At 39.9% G+C, this 26,393-nt stretch overlaps 1 protein-coding gene across 1 annotated transcript; it reads left to right on the top strand.

The window, feature by feature from the left end:
- Nucleotides 1-7,940: 7,940 nt before the first annotated feature.
- LOC104234985 (uncharacterized) lies at nt 7,941-10,469 on the top strand. The gene is made up of 3 exons (XM_070157177.1): nt 7,941-8,117; nt 9,322-9,619; nt 10,075-10,469. The coding sequence occupies exons 1-3, from the start codon at nt 7,941-7,943 to the stop codon at nt 10,467-10,469; spliced, it is 870 nt and encodes a 289-aa protein (XP_070013278.1).
- Nucleotides 10,470-26,393: the final 15,924 nt, after the last annotated feature.

Here is a 26,393-nt window from a genome sequence, read left to right as displayed (position 1 = left end):
GAGAAAAGCATGGTTGAGCCAGACAGATATCACGCGGGGTGTGACCCTCTCTACCCTGCATGGTTGGAGGATAATCTGAAAGGAGCGGTGACACCGGGGACTGGTCGAGGGAACAAATTCATAGACGAGGAAGCTGAAGCCCAAGTCAAATACAACAGGTTGCGCAAGAGAGTCCATGACTCTGAGAATGAGCATCGGGAGACACATGAGAGGAACGTGAGGTTGATCGAGGAATGGAAAAAGATGGCAGTCGTTTCCAATAGAAAAACGAGGAATAGTGGAACTGGAGGGCAAAGTCATATAAAGGATTGAAAACTTTCAAAATGCTAAAGGAGCCGAGGGACGACATCTGGCCTAAGCCTACTTGTTGCTGGGACTGCGCGAGCTGGGAGATCTGTTTGATGGAGTCCAGAAGATCGAATTTGGGGAAGGTCCTTCTGGGACCAAATAGATTACATTTACTTGCTTTTCTTAAACGTAATAAGGCCAAGTGCCAGTAGTGACTTGTTTTATTATTATGTTAGTGTCGATTTTGGATTCGTCTGCATTTATATTATGAAATGAAGCATTTATTGGCATTTGATGTTCTCCAAATTTATTTGTCGCTAGGCCTACTTCGGGCACAATGAGGCTCCCAAATTAGGATACGAGTTTATACCTCGCACTATGTGTTTAAATAATGCAAACATTACGGGGTCCCCACCAACTTGCTACCTTTTATTTTGTTTATTTTTATTATTATTATTCCCATCCTCATAGGTTGGTTCATCCATACTGGCCTCATCAGCATATAATACTAGATCTAGAGGCCCTCCACCTCCTCCTCCTCCAAGCAACACAAAAAGCAGAGGGAAATCAAAGATGGACGACTTGAGTGGAATCCGAAAGGAAAACATAGAGAACACAGTGACTTCTGATGGTCGTAGTACTCCGGCCCCGAATGACATGGTTTTAAGACTTGAAAAAAAGATACTAGAACTTCAAGGAGAACTTGAGCAGGTCCGCAATTTGGCAAACTTGTCACTCACCCTCAATGTCCCTGATATCCACCAACAGAACACAAAGAACCCAACACCTCCTCAAAACACACAAAACCAATAGCCACAATATCCTACCATACCAAATCAATACGCTACTCCACCACAAAATATCAATCAATTACCGATACCAACTCCACCACAACAGCACCAATCAATCCTGTACCCACCAACCACCACTTACCGCACTCCACATAATACACCACTACTCATTCCAGATCTACAAAACTCCACTAATGACCATCACTATACCCAAGTTCCTGGCACCCATCAAAGCAACCCCATATACATAGAAACTATACCACATTCTACCCAGCCAATCTCATGTGCATCGAAACCCCCAAAAAGGACCTGCTCATTAAGAACATGGCCGAAGAACTCAAAAAGTTAACAAGCCGAGTTCAAGGTGTTGAAGGCTATAAAGGAATAGAAGGTTTGAATTATGAAGATCTGTGCATACAGCCCGATGTGGAATTGCTAGAGGGGTACAATCTTCCCAAGTTCGAAATGTTCGATGGAACAGGTGATCCCAGGGTTCACCTAAGGACTTACTGTGATAAACTGGTCGGGGTTGGAAAAGATGAAAAGATTCGGATGAAGATCTTTATGAGGAGCCTTACTGGGGACGCTTTATCTTGGTATATCAGCTAGAATCCCAAGAAATGGTCAAATTGGGTAAGCATGGCGTCAGCTTTCAAGAAGAAACCTACTGAAGCTTTCCGCGAGTATGCTACTCGTTGGAGGTCGGAAGCCGCCAAGGTCAGGCCAGCTTTGGACAAAGAACAGATGAATAAGTTTTTCGTCAGAGCATAGGATCCGCAATATTACGAGAGGTTAATAGTTATCGAAAACCATAAATTCTCAGATATCATCAAGCTCGGGGAAATGATCGAGGAAGGAATCAAGATCGGAATAGTAACAAATTTTGAAGCACTGCAGGACACGAACAAGGCACTCCAGTCAGGCGGCATATCGAAGAAAAGAGAGGTTGGGGCAGTAATGGTGGCCCAAGGCCCAAAAACTCCACTCACCTACCAAACACCCTACCCACATACCAAACACCTCCACCGACATACCAAGCACCCCACCTACATACCAAGCATCCCCACCCACATACCAAGCATCGCCACCCACATATCAACCTTCATCCTTCAGAGATTCCCAACCAGCCACTATCCATCATACCTACAATTCCCAACCATCCCACTTCCAATCACCCCCAAATCGCCAAAATTATCCAAGACCAAGACCCAATTTTGACCGCAAGCCACCCAAACAATACACCGTCATTACTGAGCCCATCGACCAGTTGTATAAAAGGTTAAAGGCCACAAGTTACGTCACTCCTATTCCTGCTGTGGCACTAGAAAATCCATCCCAATGGGTCAATCCAAACAAAACATGTGCATACCACTCCGTTATGAAAGGGCACACTACTGTTGAGTGCCGAACATTGAAGGATAAGATCCATACACTCATTGACAACAAGGTCATACAAGCGAAGGAAGCCACACTTAATGTCCGCAACAATCCCCTCCCTAATCATATAGGTGACGGTGTACATGTCATAGAAACAAACGAAGAATGGGACCCCGAGAGGTCGATCGGGATTATCCGAGAAGGCGATGACTTTAAGGTTGTAGTTACACTTACTCCTATTATGGTTCAGACTCAGGCACCTATTGACGTTGAGGTAACTGCATCAGTTCCATTTGAGATGGATGTAACTCTGACTGCAGTCACCTCTGCTCCATTTGAAGTAGAAGTGGTCACGCCTTTTACTGTGACGGTGTCAACCACATCCCCATTCAACTCAAAAGCGATACCATGGGATTATGTCGTCGAGGCTCGACGAAAAGGGAAGACTAAGATAAAGGAATCTGATGCCGCACCAGGGATGACCAGAACCGGAAGAGTCTACACACATGAACACCTAGGAGGTTCAAGTAAGGATGCCACTGCTAGGCAGCCTGTCATTGAGACCGGACCGGATGACTTGTGGAGAAAAGTACAGGCGAAAGAGTATTCTGTTGTTGATCAACTGAACAAAGTCCCTGCTCAGATATCTACCCTGTCACTACTGCAAAATTCAGAGGAACACAAGAACGCCTTGATGAAAGTACTGAGCGAGGCTTATGTACCCAATAACATCACTGGTGGAGAAATGGCCAACATGGTCGGACAGGTGCTGGAGAGCCATAAAAGTATCTTCGATGAAGATGAGCTGTCGCCCGAGGGTCTGAATCACAATCGAGCATTGCACATTACGGTACTATTTGAAGATAAGTTCATTGCCAGGGTCCTAGTTGATGGAGGGTCTAGTCTGAATATTTGTCCACTGGATACCCTAAAAAGGTTGGATAAAGGTTTCCATGAAATACGGACCGGAAGCATGAATGTGAAGGCTTTCGATGGGTCCTAGAGGGCCATGATTGGGGAAATCAACCTTTGCTTGCAGATGGGACCAACTTGGTTCGACGTTGAATTCCAAGTGCTTGACATACCAGCCTTATATAATCTTTTGTTGGGCCGCCCATGGATCCATGCTGTTGAAGCAGTGCCCTCCATACTACATCAAGTCGTAAAGTTTGAATGGAACCGTCACGAGGTAATCAATCATGGGGATAGGAGTAACCCCATCTACACCAGTCAAACCATTTCGGCCATTGGATATAGAAGGAGGCTAGGAGGAGAAACCTACCATCACATTGAACGGGTCAATGCCGTCGAGAAGGATAAGTGGTGGAGTAACAAAATAGAAAGCATACTAGCATGGTCCGGATATGAACCCGGCAAAAGGGTTGGGAAAGAACCTACAGGGTATCACCAAGCTGATACGACTAAAAAATCATGGTACCACCTTTGGGCTCGGATACCAGTATACATGGCAGAAGTACAGGGAGTGGTCGCCCCATGGCGTGGACCATATTACCCTCTTGAGCAACCGATACCGCGTTTGGAACATGCTCTCTATCAAGCAGACACAATATGAGGAACTGCTGAAGAAAAAGCACTAGTTGGGCTGAAGGATCTGTTCTTGGAAGATGAGGATATGGACTGCAGTTCCATAATTGAGGAGAAGAAGGAAGAAGGCCTCTCTATTCAGACTATGGCAAAGGGAGTTGTTCTCAGAAACTGGACCGTCACACCATCCCGAGCCCGTCGAGTCCCTAGGTAGTTTGGAAGAACTTATAGCCGTTCTAGGCATTTAAATTTCCAGCAATTTTGTTTTAAGATTTCGTTGTTTCAAAATAAACGCTCGATTCACCGAGCCCAACTTTGTTTGAACAATTTTCTCAGTTTTAATCAAATGCATTTATCTTTTATCATTATTCACTACTATTTTTTATACTTTTCCTGATGAACCAATGACTGTGACATATAATGAGGCAACGCAACAGGAGAATAGTGACTCCGAGGAAAAGATGAGATACCCGAGGAAATTATTAGGGAAGTTGAGAATTTTGAGAACAAGCCTAAATCCAACTTGGATGAAACAGAAGTAGTAAATTTGGGAGATGTCGAGACAGTCAAAGAGGCCCACATCAACATTCACTTGTCGCGAACAAAGAATGAAGAATACGTCCTTTTTCTAAAGGAATATGAGGACATTTTCCTACCATCTATATTTGCTCATCTCTTGTTTCTTTCTGCCTATATAATTGAACTTATTTGTTTGCTACTTCTGTTCATTCACCTCTATTTATATGTTGAAATATGCAGAATCATGACTCCCCATGATTAATTCTAATTTTCCTTAAGTATTGGTAATTGAAAGACTTTCCTTCAAAGCCCTAGAATTCCACCCGTCTGTTTGAATTGACTGATTTCATTACCTTATTTACTATGGTACTTTGTTTTACTTAGTCTTTCCTTATTTGGGTCTTTCTGAATTTGGTCCTAATTGACTCTTTTATGCCTACTGAACCCTAGTCCTTCCTTATTTAGTTATGCATTGATTCCTCTTCCTCCCTTATATGGTACTAAATCTTCCCGTTTGACCTTGATTCCCTTAACTTAAGGAAGTACTTCCTTGATTCTCTAATTGATTGATTCTGAGTTCTTAAATTAGCTTTTACCTTATTCCACTACCTACTTTCAACTATAAATACTCTAAGTCTTTCACAAATAAGACACGGACACTTGGCTTTCAAAACTTCTTTCTTATTTAAAATATCGGTTTCCCCCTTCTTCATTGTGTTATTTGGCTACTATTAGTCGGCTGCAAGCCAAGTCTAATCATCTATGCTCTTTGGTTCTTTAATTCTGCTTACTTCTATCTTCACTGGTATGTCCTAGTTTAATTTAAAAGCCTCAACAACAACATATTTCTCTTCTTATTTCAGTTTCTTTTATTTCTAGCCTGCTTTTACTTATAGTTCTGTTGTGAAGTATGTAGTTAGGTATGCTAGTATGACTCCCCTCCCTTTAAATTCATGTGTTCCCTTGTGTGATTCAAGCATGCCTGGACAATTGTTTTAATTTACTGTGTGCTTACCATTCTTATGAGTCCCAAATCCCTATCCCCCTATGTGTTTATAATCTCCCTGATTAGTTTGTGATTATTCCAGTTTCAATTATTGTTGAGCATGACCAAACCAATCAAAATACCCTTTCTAGGGTTGTATGTTTGCAGTCAAATGCATGTGTATCCCCAAGCCTTTTGACCCCTTATGTGACTATTGAATCCATTTGGATTCTGTGTGTGATACTATCCTGAGTTCCTGATTTGGTTTATCACTTCAACCTTTTCAAACAATCTTTATTACTTTACTAACAGCTTTCAAACATATTTTTAAGTCCAGTCCTTAATAAACTTCTTTCAATATGTGTCCTGCACTTTCACTTTACTCTTAGTTAATAAGTTAGTTAATAAGTTCTGCCCCCTCTAGTATGTGTACTACCTTGGGATCCTCTTGAGAACCCTCTGAACTCTGGCATACTGAGACTGGCCTTTCCATACTGCACTAGTTCAATGCTTGGCTACTAAGTCTAAGTGTAAGCATTGCCTGGGGTCCTTGAGACCCTTAAGGAACTTTGATGCACCTAGACTCTGATTTGTCTATGGAAATGAGGTTTGAAAGACCATTTGAGGCTTTGGGAAACTTGGGCCTGATTGCAGGCTCTCTATAGAATAGCTTCTTGATTTTCTATTTCACTTATGTAATTCATTCAATGGCATGTAATAATTTGTAAACAGATATTTGGGGTATTTAGTTAAAGGGTGGGTAAATGTATACTTTGTGGGGTAACATGGGTAGAAGTCCTTCTCTTTGGATTTATTTTCAAATCTGCTTGCTTCACTCACTAGAAAACATGTCCATAGAGTTTTTATTCTTGTTGAATCTGGTTGCTTTTGCATAATAGAGAATCATGCCTATAGGATTTCACTTCTAATTTCCTCTACATCAAATAGAAATCATGCCTATAAGGACTTCCCTTTTAACGTCGTTTGCATCTTATAGAAACCATGTTCATAAATTCTGCATTTGTTATGTTAGAAACCATGTTTCTAGGTTCCAAGCCATCATGTTTTATATCAATTCAAGTATAGATACCATGCCTATAGGACATAATTCTGATTCAGTAAGTCTTTCATATGTTACTGCAAGTTGACTAAAATTAGTAACACACCTAGATACCAAGCGTACAAGGATTTCTATTCGTAATTATGTCTGATAATCTGATTAGCTTATTAAATCCATTTTATTTCGCTTAGAACTTCTTAAAACTGGCCTTATTAAGCGATGACATTCCTAAAACTTGTTCCTTCAAAATGGCTTTAATATCATTAGATATCCTGCCTATAGGTGTTAAAGGGGTCTACTTCGAAAACTTGTTTGTTTCTGCACTAACATAAGCATAGTACTGCATATAGGCAAGCCGCAGGGTATTTTTCAAAACCTGCATTTCTCTGAAGTTGTTTCTGTCATTCAACATTTTTGACTTTAATAAGCTTCTAAAGAAGAGGCCCTAGGCAACAAATAGGTTATGACTTCTATATCTGAAAGTCGTTTATTTCTGCATAATCACTTAGAAATCATGCCTTACGACTTTGATTAACAAAGACCTTACTTGTGTCTAAGTCATGCTGCTTGTATGCTTGTTTGAGGAGGAACTATGAGCCTTTACTTGCTCCCATTATGTGAAAGTCCTAGATGTTTTTTGACTATTGCCTTAGATTTTTTGCCTTTAAAACCGTAGGGGTATGTCTATAACCACCTATAGGTAGAGGTCCTAATTCCCTACGGGGCTATTAAGAAGGGACGGGTAGCAGCACGCAATAGGAATCATTGACCAAACCCTCGCTTTGCATGACCAATAAGGGGATGGGAATGGTAGACATGGTATATGATGACTACGCATTAATGTCACGCGTAGCCCCTCATTGAGGAGTATTTGCCGGACATTGTGTGGGGTGATCCTATAGGATAAACAACCTAGGACCCCCCCCCCTTACCCCATATCCTCTCCTTATTTAAAACTTTGTTTTAAATAATTTGTTCAAACCTTTATTTCACTACTTGACTTGTTCAATGAGGTTTACAACTTATTTTATTTAACTATTTGTATGGACTAATTTGTAAACATAAATTCGGTCAGGACCCACAGTTGTAGACCAAGAAGGGTGCCTAACACCTTCCCCTCGAGGTTATTTCGAGCCCTTACCCTAATCTCTGGTAATGCAAACCAACCCAAGAGTTATTCTCTCTAGGTGACCTAATACACCATAATCCGTTAGGTGCCGACTCTTCAAATACCCAATTCCCAAAAGGAAATGAGTCATTACACCCCATGAAGTCGAAACCCAGACTTCCTCCTCGTGGAGGTAAAAAAAGGGGCGCGACAGGGTGGACCTTGGGTGATATTCGGGGGATAAGCCCCAACTTTTGCATGCATAAGATGAAGTTGGACGATGCCACCAAACCATATATTAAACATCAAAGGATACTTAATGAGGCTATGCAAGAAGTTGTCAAGAATGAGATTATCAAGTGGTTGGATGCCAGGGTTGTCTACCCCATCTCCGATAGTTCATTGACTTCTCCCCTTCAATGTGTCACAAAGAAGGGGGCATACGTTGGTTACTCAAGAATGAGTTGATTCCTACTAGAACGGTGACCGGTTAGAGGGTGTGTATGGACAACGCAAGCTCAACAAAATCACAAGGAAAGATCATTTCCCACTTCCTTTCTTAGATCAAATGATCGATAGATTGGTTGGCCGTGCTTTCTATTTCTTTATTGATGGGTACTCTGCCTACCACCAAATTCCTATTGCTCCAGAAGATCAAGAGATAACAACCTTTACATGTCCCTATGGTACTTTTACTTTCAAGTGGATGCCATTCGGTTTGTGCAATGCACATGCGACTTTTTAAAGGTGTATGATGGCTATTTTTATGGACATAGTGTAGGAGTACCTTGGCATTTTCATGGATGACTTCTCGGTGGTTGGAGATTCTTAGGATGATTGTCTTGCAAATTTGGACAAAGTGTTGGCTAGATGTGAAGAATCTAATTTGGTGATCAATTAGGAGAAATACCATTTCATGGTCGAGAAAGATATTGTCCTTGGCCACAAAATCTCATGGAATGAAATTGAAGTTGACAAGGCAAAAATTGAAGTGATTTATAAGCTTCCCCCCCCAACTTCAGTGAAGGGTGTGCAGAGTTTCTTAGGCCACGCATGTTCTTATCGGCGCTTCATCAAAGATTTTTCTAAGGTTGTGAACTTGTTATGCACTTTAATTTCAATGATGATTGCATGAGCTTTTGAATTGTTGAAGCTAAACTTGGCAACCATTACCATCATCACCGCTCCAAATTGGAGTGTGCCTTTTGAACTCATGTGTGATGCAAGTGACGTAGCGGTTAGGGTTGTTTTGGGGAAACGTATCAACAAGATTTTTCATCTAGTCTACAATGTTAGTAAGACTATGAATAATACCCAAGTCAACTATACCATTAAGGAGAAATAGCTCCTTGTTATTGTGTTTGCAATAGAGAAATTCCACCCGTACTTGATGGGTGCAAAAGTTATTGTCCACACGAATCATGCGGTGCTTCATTATCTTATGAGCAAAAAAGACTCCAAAGCTCAGTTGATGATATGGGTACTCTTGTTGCAAGAATTTGATATTGACATCCAAGATAGGAAAGGCAGTGAAAACCAAGTAGCGGACCATTTGTCTCCTTTGGAGGAGGAGTGGAGGCCGCATGATGTCCTTGAAATCAACGACTCCTTCCCCGATGAGCAACTCTTGGAAATTTCAATGAAATAGGTGCCATGGTTCGCGAACTTAGCAAATTTTCTTGTGTGTGGAATCATTCCAGATGAGTTCTCTTCAAGCCAAAGGAAGAAGTTCAAACAGGATTGTCAAGATTATTATTGGGATGAGCCATACCTTTTCCCGATTTGTACAGACAGGGTGATTAGGAAATGTGTACCAGAAGAACAACAAGGTGATATTCTTGGGGCTTGTCATTCTTCGCCATATGGTGGTCATCATGGTGAAGCAAGAACGACGGCCAAAGTGCTTAGTTGTGGTTTCTATTGGCGTACTCTTTACAAACTTGCTAGTGAGTTAGTGAAAAGATGTGATAAATGTCAATGGGCTGGTAGAATCTCAAAGAAAAATGAAATGCCTCTCACAACCATTTTGGAGACTGATATTTTTGATGTATGGGTTTTGACTTCATGGGCCCTTTTGTGATTTCTTGTGGAAACACCTACATCTTGATCGCGGTGGATATGTGTCCAAATGGGTTGAGGCCGTCGCTTTTTCCAACAATGAGGCGAGAAGTGTAGTGGCTTTCTTGAAGAAAAATATTTGCACAAGGTGTGGTACTCCGTGTGCAATTATAAGTGATGGGGGATCACATTTTTGCAATAAGGATTTTGAAACTACTTAGCATGTATGGTGTTACTCACAAAGTCACGACTCCCTATCACCCATGAGCTAGTGGGCAAGTGGAAGTATCCAACTGGGAGATAAAGAGTATCTTTTCCAAAACGGTGAATGCTAATTGGACAGATTGGTCCAAGAAGCTTGATGATGCATTATGGGCTTATCGAACGACTTACAAAACACCTATCGGAATGTCACTATATCGGTTGGTGTTCAAAAAATTATGTCATCTTCCGGTGGAACTAGAGCACAAGGCAATGTGGGCTCTAAAGAAGTTGAATCTTGGTTGGGATATAACCGCTAATTTGAGGGGTGCACATTTGAATAAATTGGATGAGTTGCGGTATCATGCTTATGCAAGTTCATCCTTGTACAAAGAAAAGAGGAAATATCTTCATGACAAATATATTTGGAACAAAGAGATCAAGGTGGGCGATTTTGTATTGTTATTTAACTTAAGATTGAGGATGTTTCCTGAGAATATAAAATCCAAATGGAGTGGTCCTTTTGAAATGGTGTGACACCTTTTGGTGCATTAGACTTGAAGAACGAAAACAATGAAGTATTCCGAGTCAATGGTCACTGGGTGAAGCACTACTTGGGCAAGTTTGGAGATAGCCATGTGTTGGAGGTCATTCATTTCACTTGAAGGTATTGTGCGTCATGTCGCGGCGTTAAATCAGGTGCTTCTTTGGAGGCAACCCATGTTCTTTTCCTTTTTGTTCTATAGTTAGGAGTTATTTGTGCTCTAACTTGATTTGAAGTGGGCTACAAGGATAAGTGTTACTTACAAGAAAGGTGGATGACAATATGTCTAAGTGTTCAAAAGAATGCGGACTGCACTTTATGTGTGTGGACCGCACATTTTGATGTGCCATAGCAGAAGAGCATTGCGGCTGCACATTTCTCTTGCGGACCACACATTTGAAATGTTAAAAATACCAACTCTATGAAGTTTAAACTTGTCAATGCGGAGGTCGATCTGCAACCGCACGTGAAATTGTATGGTCGCACTCGTCTCTGTTACCTTCTCAATACACATGGTATAAATAAAACAGTAGGGCTTATTTTACACTTTTCCCACTTTGAACAAAACACTATTGCTCTGCTAATTTGTCTCGAAGATTTCAACTGTCCACACACACAACCACCTTGATTAGGCCATCTATTATTAGAGTTCAATTGTGTGTCCATGTGGGGTAGAACATAACTGGATAAACTTGATACATCCTCTAATGGGATTGGGTTAGTAAAATTTCATGTTTTTACAATGTTGCGATGCCTATTTGTGCAAGCAATTGAATAATCTAAGTTAAAAAGTTGTCAGCTCGTAATTTTTTTAATTCTGCGGCCGCACTAGAATTGTGCGGTCCGGAGATTCAGATTTTTGGCAACTCAAGTAAAGAAGGAATAAGCGTCCGCAAGTTAAAATGTGTGGTCCGCAGATTTCTCCTTGCGGCCGCATATTAGCCCATTCTCTATCATTAGAGAGTCTTCATTTTTTAGACTCCAAAGTGCGGCCGCAAGTCAAATTGTGCGGACCGCATATTGACCATTTCTCTATCATTAGAGAGTTAATAATTTTGGGACTCAGAAGTGCAGTAGCAAGCTCAAATGTGCGGACCGCACTTCTCTTATGCGACCACATAACAGAAATTTGCAGACCACGAGTTCCATCTACGGCCGCACATACAAAAAGATGTGGGCAGCAGATCCCTTATTCTGCAAACATGTATTAACTTCATAACCCAACTGTCTCCAAGTGCTTCTTCCTTACCTAAATGAGTCCTGTATGTGTTTGAACAATCTATTGCAACTAACAATCTTCTAAGCTTGATACAGACAATTGTTCAATTAAAAGCTGAGATGACAATTAAAAGGTAAGAGGTGAATTTTCTCGAGGTCGAGGTAAAAGTACCTTGCCCCTTGGACAGCCAAAGACAATCAGAAAGAAAACAACAGGCGGCAGAAGGAGAGGTGAAAACCTCTCCAAGTCTAGCTCCCATGTCTCGTCTAGGGAGGTGTTAGAGGGCAACTCAGCCTCTGTTCAGGAAGAGCAGACGGCCATGTTGATACCCAATTTTTCCCTATATTTTTTTTTAATGTAAAATACCTTTCAAAATAGCATGTATAAGCATATATGAGTACTTTCCGAGGCTGCATTGTTTTTCTTAAATTTTCAAAGATTTTTAAATCAATTTACTACCCTATTTTATCAAGAAAACCCAATAATTATCCCCAAGTTATTATTTCGGTGATTCATTTATTGGAGTCTCATGTTTATATTAAAATATAGCTAAAGTATGATTTTTGCACATTTTTACAAATTTATTTAGTATTTGTAAAGCCAAATTGCGTATAATTGCAATATTAGCCTATTTTAAGATTTAATTACGTTTATAATTACAAAATTGAGTCCAGTATTTTTAATTTAATATTTATATATTATTAATTAATTTAATACCTTTAATTTGTTTCCAGAAATCATTTTACTATTTTTTATAAAATAAATAAGGAAAAAGTGGCTATTTAGATACTAGCCCTACTTATTTCAATTTTAGCCTAAATTCTACCCCAATTAAACCTAATTGAACCCCAACCCAATTCCTAAAATTACCCGCCCCTGACCCAATTAAATCCAACACGCCCGGCTCCCCGTTTAATCCAGGTCGTTGATCAAAATGATCAATGGCCACATTCTCTCCTTTCCTTTTTTAATTCACTAACTCTAAGTCATTTTCACCTACCCGCCGCCTCTGAAACCCTCCACTCTCTCAAGTCTTCTCAGAACCCTAGCCGCCTCTTACCGCTTCCACCCTGAAAGCCACCGGAATCCATGGCTTCCAGGGCTATGAGAGTCTTATACCTACGTCTTATTGCTCTTACACACCTGATCTTTGATGATTCAAGGCCTGACTTGAAGGTTTGTACCCAGGCCTCTGTCGATTCAAGGTTCCACGCCCATCTCCATCCTTGCTCTAGCGTACCATGGTTGTTTGAGCCTGATCCTGACCTCTCCGATTCAGATCGATGACTTTTCAAAACCTTTCTCATTTCTAGGGTTTTTCTGAAACCCTGACCCTTTGAGGTTTTTTCGATTCCCTTAGATCTGTTCCAGATCCATGCTTTCCTTAAGGTCTTAAACGTTTTCCTAACTTTTCTTTCAAAAAACTACTTTCAAAATCTTTCTTTTTCGATCTAGGGTTTTCTGAAAGTATTTAAGTGTTTTCTAACTTTCTTTTTCCTTTTATGTGTACTTGCTTTTACTGGGTTCTTGTATTTTCTTCTACCATGTTCTTACATGCTTCTTCTGCTGTATTTTCCTATAGTATGTTCTCGTATGCTTTTCTACTGTATGCTTTCTCTACAGTGTTCTGATATGTTTCTCCTACTATATTTTCTTACTAAGTTCTTAAGTTTTCGTTTTACTGAGCTCTGTTTAAAGTTTCTTCTAAAATTTCTTAGCATGCTTCTTTTACTTTTCTTATCAGTCTTCTCTATTATGTTTCGTATTAGTTTCTTCTACTCTATTTTTCATTGAATTCTGCTACTATGTTCTACGTGTTACTTGCTATCATTGTTTTCTCATGAGTTTCTGCTGCTGAAAGAAACATGCAAGAGGTTTCAGTTCTCTGTTTCGATTACATGCCTTCTCATCTTTGTACTTGATTCAAGGTGGAAACCCTAGAATTCGGGGGTTCTGCCAAGTTTGATTATGTGATTTAATTGAACTAGGGTTTTTATTTTAGAACCCCTAACTCTTTCAGACCAACTTCGAGTCTCTGAACCGAGTTTGGACATTCGTGTTTGCATATGATTCTTACCTTTGGCTAAACTCTTTTAAAACTCTTTCTTCACTGGATTTTTCTATTGATTTTTGCAATGGCACAACATTTTCTTTCAACTCAACATGTTTGTGTGCTCTTTATATGTGATGAATCTTCCTCTAAAAAGGCTTTCAACTCGTGATTGATTCAAATTCCTTCTAAATAGGTCTGATTGATTCCTTTTCCATTATTTGCTAATTCCCTTAAGTTAAAAAACCTTTCCCGTCTTTTTGACTCAGTTCATTCATACAAGATCCCTGACCTTTGATTTACTGGCTGTTAATTGATTTTCTTGCCTTTTTTGTGCAACCGCGTATTTCAGAAATTCTGTCCTTAAATAACCTTTATGTATTTACCCTTAATTGCATGATATGCACAAATTGCTTATTCATTTTTCTTTCCTTAAATTGTTTTTACCCGTTTGAATCTGAATCCCTTAATTAAGGGAAGTCTTGTGTAATTGATTGATAATCAGTTCCTTGACTATTTTCTTACCTTATTTCTTCATGATTTTCACACTATAAAAGGCATGACCCTTTTTCACAAAGAGGACATCAGAATCCTTCTGAACTTATACTCTTTCACAATAACTTTCTCTTCTTGTCTGCATTGTGGCATGTTTACAAGACCTACTACTTTTCTTTGTTTGTTTCTTTTAAAACTGGTATGTCCTGATTTATGCTTCAGCACCACAACAATGTATTTATTTACAGTCTTTGTATCCATATCTACTTTACTGCTTTCTGTAGAGTTCAACATTTAAGTTAGTATGCTTATGTCCTACTGTTTGTTTCTTCTATGAATCATCGCTCCCTATTTCCCTTTATGTGCTTTGAGTTACAGATTAAAACATGGAAATATGCAAGTTATTGTCGATGGATTGAACTTGATCCCTTAGAGGATCCTAACCTCTAAACAATATGTTCTAACAGGCGTTTGGGTGTGCCAGTATTTCCCATTGCTGGGTATGCCCACTAGCCTGTCCTTGCCTCCTTACCACCTCCCCATTCCGTATACCCTTATGTGTATTAATGTAAACTGTTTCCCTTCCCCTTTCCCCTTTTCATAATTCTGCACTTGCACCCTCTCTTAGTCTTTAAGTTCTGCCCCCCTCTTGTGAGCCTTGCCTTGGGATCTTGAGTTCCCTCTGAACTTGGACATTTGAGGGCTGGCCCTTCCACACTGCACTATGTCTTCATCTATAATGCATGTGGGGTGTGAGCACTACCCGGAGTCCATATGAGGTTGTTAGGGAACTCTGACACATCCAAATGGGAGAAAGGCTTTGAAATAAGATCTCTTGGAGTTGGTTTACTTCATACTTCAGACAGGAAGTCTAAATCAGGTTCACCTTGGTTGTACTTTTTCTGATTGTATTTTTTCTTTACTTTACTCTTTCTGGGCTGTAATAACTTTGTAATAAAACTCTCAGGATGGCTAGTGAAAAGGGAGGGGTAACTATGTATGCAAAAGGGGTAGATAACCTGCCTATAGGAGTTTATGAATTCCTGCATTCTCATATAAACACCATGTCTTTAGGAATCTTGCATTCTCATATAGATACCATGTCTCTAAGAATTTATGCATTCTCATGTATAGATACCATGTCTATAGGAATCTTGCATTCTCATATAAATACCATGCCTATAAATTTCTGAATTTCTGCATATCATATAGATATCCTGCCTATAGGAATTTCTGAATTTTTTGCATATCATATAGATATCCTGCCTATAGGTTCTTTCTGAATCTTGCATATGCATTCCTCATTAGGCAAACATGTTTATAGGTCTTAAATAATCAACCGCAATTAGATATCATGTTAAGCTTTAAACAAAATTCAGCATCTAGATGTTATGCCTATAGGATTTCTGCATTTTTTACTATGTTTATAAAAGCATACAAAATCGACAACACATAGAAAGCATACCTATAGGAGCTTTAATCGAATCTGAACCGCTTCACTCGCTTATAAGTCTAAAACTAGTAACAATGATGCACTCTCTTTTGCTAAAACTCGTCTTTCTTTAATAACAGACGATTTTTCTTAAATCAGTATGTATTCATGTTTACTTCATTGTTTCTGGAATCAGTAGATATCATGCCTATAGGGTCTTCGTCTAACACTTAGGCAAGCCATAGGGTGAAAGTTTATAAACTGAATCCGATTTTATATGCTACAACCAGCAGGCAGGCCTGATTCAGGCTTCTTATCTGAACTATGTAATAAATCAGTCTGCCTCGATCCTTTAAGTTTAATCAGACCCTAAACAGTATGTGTAAGCCATACTAACTACTTGCTTTTCTCTGCTTAAAGGAGGTATGTTTGAGCCTTTTCATTTGTTTATATGCTTCCTCACATTTGGCATATATGTTTTATTTGTCGCCTTAGTATTTTTACCTTTTGAAACCATAAGTAAGCCCAATATCCCTACCCTTTAGGATTAGTAGTCCCAAATGCCTCCGGGACTGATAGGATTGGGGCGGGTAATAGCATGCAATAAGTAAACAAGACTATTCCGTGCTTTAATACCTCAACAGGGTGGGAAAGCGTAGATATGGATATGATGACCACACAATAACATCTCGTGTAGCCCCTCATTGAGGAGTGATTACCGGATATTGTGTGGGGTGATCCATATTATTTACAAACCTAGGATCCCTTTTCCTTTATTTATTTCGTTGTTTATTCTCAAATTTCAAATTATTTTCTTAAAAAATCAACTTTTCTTTTAGTTCTTTTAACTTCACCTATTTTGTAACCATTACGTGAAAATCCCCTCTTGTTTGAAGTTCTTATTTGCCTACGTGTTATTTGTACCTAAAGTCACAACAATGGTTTGGCCGGGAACCACACTAGTGGATCTTGAGGGGTGCCTAATACCTTCCCCATGGGATAATTTCAAGCCTTTCCCAATCTCTGGTTGTTCAAATCAAACCTTTTTTAGTTTCCTAATGCACTTAAATCATTAGGTGGCGAATTTTCAATTCAAACCCAATTCCCGAAAGGGAACGAGTTGTCCTCCCAAATGTCATGAACCCGATTTCGCGAGAAAAATGGGGCGCGACAGGCCATATAGTTGAGGCTGCATGGGAGATACTAGCTCACGGACGAGCCATCTATATCTTATAGCACTTTTGAGGCATCTGAGAGTGCTAGCCAGGCTTCTGAACCATCAGATACACAAGTCCCTGAGGCACAAATTATACATGACATCCCCAATGATGGCAGAGGGGGAGATGGTACAGCTACAGACCTTGAGAGATCAAAGAAGAAGGAGGTTTGGAAGGATCGATTTATCAGCTTGGCTGCCTTCACCAGTTTTCAAATGTGGTGGCCAGTGAGGTTGCTGACTCTTGAGAGACTGTTTCTTTTGAAAGATTTGGAGAAATACAACCCGACAATATTGAGGCAATTCATAGAATGAAAGGGTTGAATGTGGTTCATCGAGAGAGTGGAGGATACCAAAAAATACCTCATCCGAGAATTTTATGCCAATATTGCTCACCGGGGTGTGGAGAACTGTGCAATGAAGGAGGAAGTTGGTCCTTGGTTGGCTGAGATATTAGCACCATCGAGCCCAACACTATCATGGATCACCGTTGGGGTTCCTATTAAGTGGAGTACTTTGAGCTTCGAGGCCAAAGGGTGGCAGACTTTTGTTTGTAGCTGCATGGATCCGAGCTAGAATGAGACTCACCTTCCTATTCCTCGGGCAGTGCTTGTGGCTTCTATCATGGCCGGGTACCCCAAAAATATGGGTGTCATGATGTCGGCCAACATTTCATTAATAGCACGGCAGGATAGTTCGAACTACCCTTATCCCAACACTATTACGAAGTACCTCACTGATTCAAAGGTAGAGCCGAGAGATTTTGACACAAAGGTGAAGCCGAAAAAGCCATTCGACTGGTATTTGCTAATGGATGCAACCAACCCAAAGAAGAAAGTCCAGCTTTCTACCACCATAAGCCAGTCTGATGAGCCAGCAATGGTAGTTACTGAGACAACTGATCTTCCATCCACCTCTCTTGAACATTCCTCCAATGCCGCTGATGTGCCTCCGTCGTCATCCGCAACTCCCACTTCTGATCCTACCACAACCCCTAGGGCAGCTCTAAGGCCAGTGCACATGCCCACTGCTCCACTATCTGCATTGCGAGTCACCCAAACATTGGCGAGTCTTAACAACTAGATGTAGATAGCTACTGCAAAGGTGTCTACTTATACAGTACTGTTGTAGCGCAATCCACTTCACAGGCACCACAAGCTCCTTTTGACATTCATGAGACACTGAAGAAGATTCTGGAGAACCCGAGGAATATCATGAACACCTTGGTACATTACGGGTCAGTTATTGAAGAGCTGGGAAAGGAAGTGAAAAAGATGAGGAAATCCCAAGTAAGCAAGAAATCAGTGGAAAAGCTCCGGAAGGAGGTGACTAGACTTGCTACAGTTGGAGACCTTCCTTTTGATATGTTGCTTGAACCGCACCAGTCCGCCTCAAAACCTTTAGCACCATTTGCACCAGTAGCACCAGCTGGCTAGTCTGACGAGTCAGACCTTGCTGCTGACACTGCCGAGACAGTGCGTGCGATGTTCGACAACCCAGCCATACCTTAGTTTGATGATGATGAGATTCAGTTGGTTGACTTTGAGGGAGATGATATTGCTGGGGACACTGAGATGTCCAAGGATACTTAGGGTGTTGTCTTCACCCTTTCTTCTTTTACTTTTATATATCTAAGCATTAGGGATAATGCTTACTTTAATTCAGTGGGGGAGTGGAGTTTATTTGATACATTGGTATAGTTTGGATACATTTGGTATGTATAATTTGATGATATTGTTTCTTTCTTTTTATATTTATGTATCTTCTTTCTCTCTCATCTTATGTATATTTATTTATCTTTAGTAGTTATTGCTCATTAGCTTCTTTATCTTTTCCATATTAGTTCTTGTTTTGTTAAGTATATTCTTTTTATGCTTTAGTAGATAACATACCTTTGACTTTTTTAACACCATAATTCTTTTCAAATGTAGTATTGCGTGAATGGGGTGACTCATCCCAATGATTGATGGTGTGACAACCTTCTTAAGGCTCAGTTTTTGTGTTTAGGTAATAATAATAGTAGTAGTAATGAATAAAAAGACCTAAGCAAGTCATTCTCGAAGAGTTAATCATGCTTCATTTGGTACCAACACATTTAACAACGTGCTTATAGTTAGAGACAAGGTTTTTGAAGGAAATAGCTCTAGTTAGTGAATTTGTGACTCTTAAGTTGACTTTGGGTGATCATCGAGTGGTATATTGGACCATATTGATTTTAAAACGTGAATGTGGTCGTTGCAGCCCCTTGATTCTATCCTCTTTTACAATCTAGTTGCATGAGAGGTGAGATGATTTGTTTCTAGTCCATGTACCCGTGTAAATGGTCCAGAACTTTCCCTGAATGTGCTTCAAGGTGAAATCCTAAATTTTGCTTGGTTTGAGAAGTGATTGTAGGATTTCCTTGTCCCATTTAAGGTTTCTATTGCCAACCAATGTCTTTATCCCTAGTCAACCCCTTTGAACCTCTAGCCTTTCTCATTTGATAACTATGTTATAAGACTTTACCCGTTTTGTTGTGATCTTCTCTTGGCACCCCGGTCTTTCCTTAAAAGTCTTGTGAAATAAGTGGCTTAAAGCATAAGTTTGGGGAGTAGATGAGAAATTTGAAAAAGGTATCAAGGAAAAAAATGAGAAAAGAAATAATTTCTATGAAAAGAGAAGGCAAGAAAAGAAAACAACAAAAAGACAAATGCAAAAACAGGTGAATAAGTGAAAGTGTTGATGGATTCAAAAAGAGGCAATGATCCCTAACATGAGCATTCAAAAAGGGGAGAACAACAACTAAATGAATAAGAAAGATTGATGGTAAGTCTCCATAGTCCCCATTGAAAAGAAAATGAATATAAGAATTGGTAATCGTGAGCCGAGAAATAAAAATGTGGAGTGCTTAAGGAAAGGTGTAACAACTTACCTATATGGTACCTTACCCTAATCCAAAAGCCTTCATTACAACCCAAAATAAGTCCTACTTTATTTTGAACCAAGTGAGCTTACACTAGTGGTAATCTACATGAGGGGCAAGCCTATGGTACTTGAAGTTGCACTTGTGTATTCTCTTGTTAGAGATGAGTGAAACTTTCATGAATCTTAAGATTGAGTGCTAACTTTTTAAGTGAGCTTGGCAAATGGAATGTAGAGGAGGAAGATTTTGGAGTCCACCATGTTCTACATGATAGAACAAGAGTCTTTGATGAGTAAAGTCAATTCTTGAAACTTAAATGTCACATTAGAACTATATGTGCATGAATATTTGACATGTCACCTTGTTGATAATGCATGATTAGTGTGGGTAATTGTTGGTCTCAACTGAAGATGAATGACTCACTATTGACTCGCTGAAAAGACCTTTAACTTTGAGGAGGTGGGAACTAATTTATTTGCTTAAGGAAAAGCAAAGACTTAAGTTTGGGGGAATTAATAAGTGTAGGTTCTGACCACTTACTAGCACCTTTTTGCTTTTGTTGTAGTTTGAAAGTATTGTTTTATGTTCCCAAAACTAATGAAAGTGTGCAAATTACAGGAATGTTGGATGTTTGGGCTCCCATGATAAACTCTCACTAAAAAAAGTGATCCGACTCACAAGGCATGAAAGGGCGCAGAACTTAAGTAGTGCAGTCTGCAGAAGGATTTTTGCGGCCGTAGAAGAAAGTGCGAACCACAGAATTCCCTCTGCGGCTGCCAAACAAGTTAAGAAGTCCAACCTAGTTTATGCTTTAATTTTAGAATTAATGGTTACAAACATTGATTCATGCCTTTTTGACTTGGTCTTTACTTGAGAAAGAAGAACCTAGTCTATGATAACTTGGCTAACAAGGAATTAGGCTAATTAAGGATTTTATTAGCCTAATTAAAGGGTTCAAACTAGATATAGCGAAAACCCAACTTGAGCTCATCTCAACTATTTAGTTTGATACCCATTTGGGCTTGAGAAAGCTAAATTGGGAAAATACCTCTATAACCTAGAGGTATTAAGTGTGTAACGTATAGTTGAGAGCTATAATACAGCCCAATCAACAAAACAAGTGTTAACGTATTTAACCAGTTAGGTGAACACCAAGGTTAAGGTCACATCCCTAGGCTTTTTAACTATTTGGAAAAATACCAAAAACAATCATTCGCTTTCTAGTTCTTGTCTTAGCTTATAACTGTTAGAATAAAATTAGAATTAGAAATCAAAAACCTTTTGTTTGGAAGTGCATTTTAGTTGTTCCATTTTCTTTCACCAAGTGTATACCCCTAAAACACATAGTAGCTCTCTGTGTAAATTGGCCCGACTCTTATTGGGTTTTATTCTTCCAATGACTGTTTTCACTCATTGTTGAGTGCGAATTGGGCGTGGATCACTGATCCTCCTACGATGAGCTCCCTCATCCCAAGAAGTCTTGTCACAACTAAAAACTTCAAAGATAAGCTTCCTTCCACTAAGCCACGTATGTGGGTGATAAGTGGGGAGTTTAACTACTTATTAGCGCCTTTTTACTTTTGTTTTAGTCCAAAAGTGCTTAATTGTATTCCCGAAAACTGAGAAAATATGCTTAAATGCAGGAGTATTAGAAATTAATCCATAAAGATGAAATACAACTCAAAAACGAGTAACATGACCTCAAGAACAAAAGGCAGGCAAAAGACACAATGTGCAGACTGCAAAATTCTCTCTACGGTCGCAGAAAGTGAAGTGAAGCTTTTCAGAGGTCTAATGCAACGTGCGGCCGCAGAAACCATGCAAGATTTCAAGGTCAGAGAAGTCCCAGTTCAAGACTCAAGGATATGCGGACTGCACAATTATTGTGCAGCCGCAGAATTTAGCCATGCGATCGCACTTAATTTTGTGCGGTCCGCAGAATGGGACTGTGCGGTCGTACTCACTATTGTGCGGACTGCAAAACAAGAAAAATGTAGCCGCAATCCAGAATTATGCAGTCGCAGACCAAGCTCCTGCCAAGACTGAAGAAGAAGTGCAGACTGCACATGGAATTATGCGGTCGCATACCTTCGAAAGGACAGTTTTGTCCGAAATTTCCAGTTGTGTATAAATAGTCTTTTTGACAAAATTAGGTTATGTTTTTAATATCCAAACATATGTAGCCATTTTTCTTTGTTGGTTTTAGAATGCTAACTTATTTTAGTGATTAAACATTAGATTTTTGTCTTTTAATCTTTCAATATGAGTTTAACTATCATTTCTTCTTTAATTTTTTCATTTTCATCTATGAATAGCTAAATTTCTAGCTAGGGTTGTGACCTAACCCTAGTGTGGGTACCTAATGGGTGTTTGATTTAGGGCTTGTTTGTGGTTTGAGTGTGTAATATTTAGCCTAGTTCTTGCTTTAATTGTAGAATCAATGGTTGCAAACATTGATTCAAGCCTTTTTGACTTAGTATCTACTTGAGAAAGAGAGAATGAGTCTAGGAAAACTTGGCTAACAAGAAATTGGGGTGAACTCATGAAATTTATAGTCCCAATTAAAGGGTTGAATCTAGAGATAGTAAAAGCCGACTTGAGCATCTATCAATTATTTTGTGAATTACCCATTTGGACTTGAGAAATCCAAATTGGGCAAAACCACTCTAATACCGAGAGGTATTGAGTGGGTAACTAAGTGTTGATTGCTATATTATGCCCTGACCAACGAAACTCGCTCTAAAGCCCAAAACCCGTTAGGCGACAACCTAAGTGGAAGTCACAGCCCTAGATCTTTTACAAACTTGAAAAACAACACCAAAATATCATTCTCTAATTATACATTTGCAAACAATAGCTTAATTTAGAAGTAGACAAAAACAACAAAGTATGAAGATGTGCATTTTGGACACATTATACGTGTAGTCTGAGTATATACCTAGTCCAATCTATGCACCCTGAGGCATTGATTCTGACTCCTAGTTGGGTAATTATAATTGCATCGACTGCTTCACAACCCCAATTTGAGGTGTGAACTTGGGCGACATCAATTTTTGGCATCGTTGCTGAGGAACTAAAAACGGATTTAGCTATATATTTGGTTTTGTGTGTGATTTGTCTTCCTTTTCTTCTGGGTTACTAATCTTTTTGTGAAACAATTGAGGTGATACAATGGCTCTCAACAACAATGATCATCTTGGAAACATGTCATTGGGGGATGACGGGGATGATGACCAAGTCGATGAGGTTCCTCTTGAACCTCAAGCAAATAGATGAGGTCGGTCACATCAAGACAATGTTCCTGTTCCACCCCCACCTCCTCCAAGAGCGGAGGCACACCAGATGTAGCCGAATAAAGGATACACAAGTGCCATAGTCTTGCCCCCCATCAGGGCTGGCAATTTTCAAATCACAAATGCTATGCTTACGTTGTTAGAACAACGGGGATTCTTGACTCGGGCTCCGAATCAAAATGAATACAATCACTTGAAAGGATTTGTTGACACTTGATGGAGGAGTAAACATACATATGTCTCCGAGGATGCTTTACGGTTTAGGCTATTCCCTTTCTCTCTATTGGGGAAGGCCTTGGATTGGTTAGAAAGGTTGCCAAATCATTCTATCAACACATGGGATGAACTGGCCGAGAAATTTATTTCCATGTTCTTTTCTCCTGGGCATATGGAAACTCTTAGGGATGAGATTCTATCTTTCAAACAAGAACCCAACGAGCCTTTGCATGAGATATGGAAGAGGTACCGAACAATGGTCAAAGAGTGTCCCAATAATGACATGACAGGAGCTATAATTCAACAAACTTTCTATAGGAGATCAATACTATAAACCAATGCATGGTCAACCAACATGCTGGTGGAAATTTCATGACAATGCCGTATGCGGAAGCTTGTGAGATTCTTGATGAAATGGCAGATACTTCATCGGCATGGAAAGGTAGAGCAAACGTTCCTCATGGTGATCCAAATGTGATTCACTTGCATAAAGAATTACATGATCATGGGCAAGAAATTGTCGAGTTGACCATCATAATGAATCAACTAGCAAAAGCTCAACTTCAACAAGTGCAAGGTCCTAAGCAAGTCAATGCAATGGAGGGAGTTAGTCTGATGGTAAACAAGAGAAGGCAAAAGGATCATCAAGTGCAAAACCGTGTTGAAGATTATGTGCAAGATGATAGTGGATTTGATCAAGATGGAGAATACAATGAACAAGAGGAGGAAGTACAATATGTGAACAACTTCCAAGGGAAAAGAAACAACAATCAAGGCCTGAATCAACAACAATGGAGACCACAAGGAAATCAAGAATATTGGAATTCAAACAATCAAGGTAGTTGGAACAATCAGAACAACCAAGAGAATTGAAAAAATCAAATCAATCAAGGAAATTGGAATGGTCAAAATAACCAAGGCAATTGGGGAGGTAACAACCAAGGAGGGTGGAAGAACAACAACTGGGGGTCGGGTTTTCAAAGGTCCCCAAAGTTTCAACAACCGAGCAACCCACCTCCTTGTCCTTCTCAAGGTCCAAGCTCTTCCAACAATGAGATGGGTTGCATTTAAAACATGTTCAAACAAATGATGGAGAAGAATGCTAACTCCGATGCTTAATTATCCTCTCACAACACTTCAATTCGCAAGTTGGAAGTTCAATTAGGCCAAATCTTGCAAGCTTTGAACACTCGTCCTAAGGGGGCACTACCAAGTGATATGGTGGTGAACCCAAAAGGCAGGAACAATACGGGATATGCCATGGCTGTTACTACAATGAGTGAAAAAGGTGGGGATGCAACCACCTCAAGTCAAAAGAAACTGTGGATAATGAGCAATTGGTACAAGAAGATGAGATGCCAAGTAATGAAGTGCAAGCAAATGATGAGGTGAGAATTGATATTAAAGACAATGTGGCGGAGACTCAAGAAGAAGTTAACTCATCTAGAGAGAACATTGTTGACATACCGGAACTAGTGGCGCCAAAGGCTAAGGCACCAATGCCAAGGTCTCCTCCTACATATCCTCAAAGGCTTGCCAAGAAAAAAGGGCAAAAACCAATTCAAAAAGTTCATTGACATGATGAAGATTTCAAAAAGTTCATTAATATCATTGACACGATATTAATGTGCCATTGGTTGAGGCCTTGGAACAAATGATAGGTTATACAAAGTTCATGAAGGACTTGGTGACAAAGAAGAGGTCGATGAATTGTGAGACTATAAAGATGACACATCAAGTGAGCGCAATTGTGCACTCAATGGCTCCTAAATTAGAATATCCGGGCGCTTTCACAATCCCTTGTACAATTGGAAGCGCCAACTTTTCCAAAGCTCTTCGTGATCTTGGGGCGAGTATCAACTTGATGCCCTATTCGGTGTTCAAAACTTGGGGAATTAGGAAACCAAGACCCACATATATGAGGTTACAAATGGTGGATCGCACTATGAAGAGACTATTAGGTATTACTGATGATATGTTGGTTCGTGTTGATAAGTTCATCCTCCCCGCGGACTTCGTGATTCTTGATTGTGAAGTGGACTATAAGGTGCCTATTATTTTGGGTAGACCTTTCCTTGCTATGGGGAAGGCTCTTGTTGATGTGGAAGTCGATGAGCTGACCTTTCGGGCGGGTGATGAAAAGGTTGTCTTCCATGTGTGCAAATCTATGAGGCAACCGACTAACAATGAAGTTTGTTCGTTAGTGGACTTGGTGACCGATGTGATTATTGATGATGCTAGTGCCACAATGAACATTAAGGACACTTTGGAGGCTGAGTTGATAAACCTTGATGATGAGGAGGAGAAAGATGACTATGTGGAATGTGTGAAAATATTACACAAAATGGGGTCGTAGATTTATGAACCCCACAAATTTTCCTTAGATCTTGAAAACCAGAAGAATCCTCCAACAAAGACCTTAATCGAGGAGCCTCCCACTTTGGAGTTAAAGTCATTGCTTCCGCATCTCAGGTATGAATTCCTTGGCCCTTGTTCTACTTTACAAGTTATTATCTCCTCTTGTTTGACTAACGTGCAAGTAGACTCCACATTGGCAGTGCTACAAAAGAGGAAGAAAGTTATAGGATGGACATTGGCAAATATTCAGGGCATAAGACCCGCCTTTTGCATGCACAAGATTATTTTGGAGGAGGGTGACAAATCCTCCGTTGAATATCAAAGGAGGATAAACGAAGCAATGCAAGAGGTGGTCAAAAAGGAGATCATAAAGTGGTTGGATGCGGGGTTGTTTACCCCATTTCCAATAGTTCGTGGACTTCTCCGGTGCAATATGTCCCAAAGAAAGGGGGCATAACTGTGGTTACCAATGACAAGAATGAGTTGTTTCCTACAAGAACGGTGACCGGGTGGAGAGTGTGTATGAACTATAGCAAGCTCAACAAAGTCACGAGGAAAGATCATTTCCCACTTCCCTTCCTTGATCAAATGCTTGATAGGTTGGTCGGTCGTCCTTTCTATTGTTTCCTCGATGGGTATTTCGTCTACAATCAAATTCTTATTGCTGTGATGGATCAAGAAAATACTACTTTCACATATCCCTGTGATACTTTCACATTCTCGCAGATGCCATTTG

The sequence above is a fragment of the Nicotiana sylvestris genome, chromosome 9 (assembly GCF_000393655.2).
Source record: "Nicotiana sylvestris chromosome 9, ASM39365v2, whole genome shotgun sequence".
Taxonomy (NCBI): Eukaryota; Viridiplantae; Streptophyta; class Magnoliopsida; order Solanales; family Solanaceae; genus Nicotiana; species Nicotiana sylvestris.
The sequence above is the reverse complement of the archived record's forward strand: the minus strand, read 5'-3'. Positions and strand labels throughout refer to the sequence as shown.